Below are 6,000 nucleotides of genomic sequence, written 5' to 3'. Positions count from 1 at the left end.
AAGTTAAACTCATCAAATATGATTATTATACAGCTTAAATATATCTATATTTGAAATTGAACCTGTTTAGCATGTAGTGAACTTTACACTTGTACACTATTTAAATATTACATAATTAATTGCACATTTTTGCCAATTCACTGTTGTTTCTCCCTAGCAACATATCTGTGCCCATGGCAACCGATTTACAAGATTTAATTTTAAATATATTGAAACAGAAAGGCAATTTAAGATGTAAATTGTAAAAAGAAACAAACTCCAAGGTAAATATTAAGGGGGAAAGCAATATTGAAACACCAACAAACAAAACAAAACACCGGGTATTGCTGATATATACAGATTATGCATATGATGCTGGGTGGGGTCTCACTTATCAGCGATAAGAAGAATAATATAAAGACAAAACACATTTAGCGCTAGAAATCTTAATATTGATTATCTTAAATAAATAGATACAACAGACACATGCATTAAAGGGTGTTTTCAAAAGTCAGTGTATTTCCATGACAGTAGTTATCTTTCCGGAAGGGGTTGGGGTTGAAGGGGGGCATTTCTATTTACACCTTTTTAAAGTCATATGAAACGCGTGAGCGGTGAAAAATAATGTTTGTTCAATTCTTGAACCAATGCATGTATACATCATAAACTTAGTCCTCTGTGCACGATTGTATCATTATTTTCGCAAATATATCATATAATCGTCATTTTTTTTCACTCTGTTTGTTATGATTTAACACATATGGCTGCTCATTAAATGCCGTGTTTTGAAGCCGAGTTTTAACGATTGTCACCTTAAAGTAAACAAATCACAAAAAGCATGGGTATTGAGCACGTGTTTAACATGTATAATCAGATATTTGTTTATTTCAATGACAGATCCATGCGTATTGTGGTCACCGGAATTTTACGAGGAGGGTTACGCTCGGGTCACTATGCATACGGAAAATATGTCGGCGAATTGCTTCCTGGAAGCATGCAATTAAAAATAATTAAACTTCTTCTAAATGTGGACAAATTAAAGAATTTTCCTCAGAAAAAAATATATGTACATAAGTTGTATAATGAAAACTATCCATAAAGTTATAAAAAACATATGCATATTTTTTTTTAATTATGACTTTAAGCTTGAATAAGTGAAAAGTTGAGAAAACTATCAGATATATATGATATAACTTTTTTTCCTACGCAATTTATGAAAAGGTATATATTTTTAAAATGTAAAACTGGGTGAGGTGTCAAAATAGCGGCACCCCCTATCAATTAAGTATTGAAGTACACCCCCTCCCAACCCCAACCCCTCTAGACTAATGTAAAGGATCGTTAATAGGGTTGACTTTTCCAAATTCATCTTATTTTTATTATCTATTTCAGTCGTCCAGACATATAACCGTATCATTCTATAGAATTACAAAACTGGAACATGCTACTATATCAAATAAATCTGTATTCTTAGAGATTTTTTCTATATTCAATATATATATATTATTTGTTTTATTGTAGTTTTTGTCAATGTGACTAGTTTACTCAGTTTCGCCTTCACTAATCATAGCGTCGTATGACTTGGTCTTTGATCATGATGACAATATTCATTATATATTCTTAAAAATTATTGAAAACAAGAATGTGTCTTTAGTACATGGATGCCCAAATCGCAAGACTAACAATGACCAGGAAATCCTAGGTTAGGACAGGCCCAAAAAATCGGCAGATTTAAACATGTTATTGTTGCGATCTCAAACCCCCTCTCCCTCCCTAGGCAAAGTAGAAAAAAATCAAACACACAATACACACAGTAAAATTTACTTTAAAAAAAGTCTGAGTCTGATGTCAGATTCAACTACCTTCACCAAACACATAAACCTGAAGCGAGACACAAGGACAATCGGACGAACAGACTGACATACGCACAGACGAACAGACGCATAGACCAGAAAACATAATGCCCACAAATGGGGCTTAACAACAAAGCCGGGTCAAATTTACACTTCATTTTTACGCATGATTATAAAACTATTCAAAACATAACCTTTAAAAAGGTTACAGACATGGAGTATGCTTACAGACTTCAGGCTCTTGTTTCTATGCATGGAAAGGTCAATTATCCATATATACATTTGCAAATTTACAGATCTTACATTGTTGGGTTGATGTTTAGACGAGTTGTATATACATAATGTAGACAGCCATATATCACCATCACTGCTGGGGACCCAATGAATAAATCTGTTGTAGAGTTGTCACAGGCTCAGGCGTACTTATATAATAATATATACATGTTTATACGGATATATGGATAGTCTACCCTTATGCCGTTTCAGTTTTTTATCATCAAATTTTATAGAACTTGTTCTCTATGCACATTACCCACAAAGACACATCCAATTGAAATATATGTAGTTTCATTTTCGAAATAAATCTCATGTTTCTCGCCAATTATGGAAATTTAAGTAAAATACCCCCAAACTTTTCGTTACATAAATCATGGATCTGACCCTAATACCAGAGAGAGAGAGAAGATTACCCCATTCCATAGATGCCAACCCCCTTTTGACACAATCAGTAACAATCTATCAAATTTTCAGTAATTTTGAAAACTTTTCAGTAATCATTCAAAAACATGCATTTACCAAAATAAACACTGACGAATTGATGCAAAAAGATGTGCAAAAACATGTCTCTTCACATATGTTATCTGTAGTATGTATTCCATTCGTAAGTTGTTCATAATTAGTCTTGTTTCTAAAAGACATTTTGATTGACATTTTTGTACCATTGTTTTTGTTTATTGGAATTTGTTAATGTTTACTGGTATGTTCTTTTAATTTATATATTTTGTATGTCCCTTGATTTTAGTACATCTTATATCAATGACAATACTTCAACTTGGGTGTTGGAAGTAATTTTATAAAAAGAATAGTAAAGTTAAATGTTTTAATGTGACAAGTACATTGTTCATTATCCTTTATGAGTTCACACTGTCAAACTTAAAACATATATAAAACAGTCAATTAAAATCTGGAACTGGACAGTCAATTCTGTAATGCCTGGTATGTTGCTGACTTAGCACTTTTCAATTGTTTTGGTGTGTAAGTGTGTTCATAACACTTCTTGTCTGTGGAGGTCATATAAGTTTTCACAACCATCAAAGAAGACAGAGTTGACACTGATAAATTAGGCCGAGTTTCAGTTCTGTTTTTTCTGACTTGGCTGAAAATTCTTTCACTGTCAGCATTGCTGTGTGGGATAACTAGTATGCCAAGCATTAGTTTAGACAGTTCTGAATACTTTGGTTTTCCATCAGTTCCCTTAATCTTAGCAATCATATTCCAAGTAGTGTCAATTCTCTCTGCTTCAGTGATGTCAGGCGAAAGATTCTCAATTTGATAATGGGCAAATTGGACTTCTAGTTGATCTTTCATGCTGTTCTTATCTGATGCAGTATCAGTTACTAGTGCCATTGACAACTTATCAATAAAATATTCTACTGAGCAGAACTTTTGATTTGATCTTACTTTTACATCTACAACTTCTGCATGGTGTAAGAGAGGGTCATTTACAGGAAGTTTTTTTATTATATAGTCACAAGCAGCCATAAAAAACTCTCTGATGGATTGATAAAAAGTTGTTTCTTCTTCAGAAGTGAGTTTGACCAGTCTCAAGTGAATTCTGGTTTCTGCTCCAATGGTAAGGTCTTCCCTACTTTTTTGATTTTTCCTTTCAGTGTAATTAACTTTTAACAGATTACTAGTGGATGTGATAGATGAAGGTTTCACAAATCTGGTGTATAAGTCAGTTAGTAATGCAAGAATTTCTCTCCTTAATACATAGATTAAAGGTTTGTCACTCTGTAGAAATGTGTTAAATGAATCAAATAATGGAATTGTTTGTTTCAGAAAAAGACAGTACAACTTGGTCTTTGGACTACTTAATAATCTGTGTACTCTTTCTACCCTTGATGGCAATATGACTTCCTTTTGTTTAGGTTTAGATGTTTTGTCATTTGAAGCTTGCCTTGCCATAAATGTTGTTGGATTGCTTGGTTTAGAAACCGTAACTGTGTTAGTTTTTGATCCAGAAGGTCTTGATTCAGTTTTTGATTTGTCTTTTCTTTTATCAGTTTTTTGTTTTTCTTCATTTTTGTCAGTTTTTGCTTTGCCCTTACTTTTTTCAGATGTCACAGTTGAGGTAGCATTTTTCTTTTCCTTTTTTTCACTAGCTAATTTTTGTTTTTCCTTTTTTTTCTTTTCGATCTCATACTCTTGTTCAAAAAACATTTTCAGTGCATCCCACTGCTCAAGAAGTCTTTCTAAACATTTGCCCAATGAAAGCCATCTTGTAGCAACATGTTTTAAGATTTTGTGGGTTTTTATTTCACACATCAGTTGACAGTTTTTTAATTCTAAATTACGCTTAGAACTTTTATCTAAATAATAGTAAATATCAACAAGCAAATCTTCAAATTTTATTGGTATTTTCTGAGCTGCTTTCTGTGCAGCGATATGTACAAGATGACAAGGACAACCACTTATATAGATATTTTCATTCTGATCGGCTACAAATTTAGCAACACCCTTGTGCTTTCCAGTCATCACTGACGCATTATCACAACCAAATGAAACACAATTTTCCCATGGTATGTTGTATTTCACAAACTCCCGATTGAGCAAGTTGAAAATATTTTCCCCAGTACAACTTTCATTACAACTTGGCATTGATAACAAAGCAGTCATTATCTGATCAATTTCTTTATTATAATAACGAACTACTATGGGATATAGTTGTGTGTTGACATCATTACTGCCATCTGTAGCACATGCAAAAAAGGTTTTTTGAAGTGTTTCCACAATAGTTTCAATTTTGTCTCTTGAGAGATTGTCAATTATTGCAGACGTTTTGGTTCTTGCACAACCATACTTTTTAGCAATTTCAGTGTCAGGAAACATTTTCCTGAATAAAGGTCCTGCGTGATCACTGACGGCAATTGGGACGTTATGTTCTATAATAAATTTTGTAAATAACATTTCCGCATTTGTGACTTGGAGTTCCATTGGAGATACTCTCTTTTCAAAAAAAGATGAAAGCTTCGAGTTGTTATTTTGGAGATTTGCATTGCTCTCATGCTTTTTGGATTCGACATGCCTTTTACAGTCGTCCCGACCTCCGTGCAAAACACTTACATCTTGATTGCAGTATGTGCAAAACACGCAATTTTCCTTTGTTGACTTTATAAGGCATGGGTATTCTATTGAATATTCAGCCCTATATCGCTGACCCTTGGCTTTCTTTTTAATTTTTGGGGCAGACGGCCCAGACTCTGACATTTTTATTCTGCAAAGGAGAAAAACAGTAACGGGGAAAGCCACTAGAAATCATGGTTCAAATGCGTGTTTGACTCTTCGGAAGTCAGTTAGTTACCTAACGATACTCGATAACTCCCGAGAAAACGGAACTGAAACTGGAGTTTTCTAAAAACCGGACCATGCCGGAAAGGCAATGTAAATAATCCGCGTTTTTCAAAAATTGAACGGCGGCGACTAGGAATCCGTAAATATTGGACTATTGACCGTAATAGCGTAGTTTTGATGGCAAAATCGTAAAAACTACGGGAAAATCGTAATGGTTGGCATCTATGCCATTCAAACAACAAATTTTGAATTTATAATTAGCAAAAACATCAGAAATGTGCAGATTTTGTTATGTTGAAGGAAGGTCTATCTAAAATTTCATAATTAAAAAAATTGTCCTCAAAGTTGTTATTGACTTCCTTACACATGAAGTCTATTGCTGTCGGATTTTTTAAAGAAATTTAACTAGATAAACTTACAGAAATATAATTAAGAATACACTTTACATTCATAAACAAAAAAAATAAGTTTCTATAGGTATAAGAATGTATAAACTAAACTTTGTCAGATGAAAAGGTCCAATTTGGACGGCAAATTTCAGCTTTTTATTGCTCCTCTTGGCTATGAAAAATATAAAATAAACTATTGCACCAAC

General features: G+C 33.3%; 1 protein-coding gene across 1 annotated transcript; it reads right to left on the bottom strand.

Annotated features, from left to right (window-relative positions):
• Positions 1–2,634: 2,634 nt before the first annotated feature.
• On the bottom strand, positions 2,635–5,321 carry LOC134717807 (uncharacterized). Its single transcript, XM_063580299.1, has one exon. The coding sequence runs from the start codon at positions 5,319–5,321 to the stop codon at positions 3,030–3,032; it is 2,292 nt and encodes a 763-aa protein (XP_063436369.1). The 3' UTR covers positions 2,635–3,029.
• Positions 5,322–6,000: the final 679 nt, after the last annotated feature.

The sequence above is a fragment of the Mytilus trossulus genome, chromosome 5, assembly GCF_036588685.1.
Source record: "Mytilus trossulus isolate FHL-02 chromosome 5, PNRI_Mtr1.1.1.hap1, whole genome shotgun sequence".
Lineage (NCBI taxonomy): Eukaryota > Metazoa > Mollusca > Bivalvia > Mytilida > Mytilidae > Mytilus > Mytilus trossulus.
Note: the sequence above shows the minus strand (reverse complement) of the source record. Positions and strands in the feature narration are given on the sequence as shown.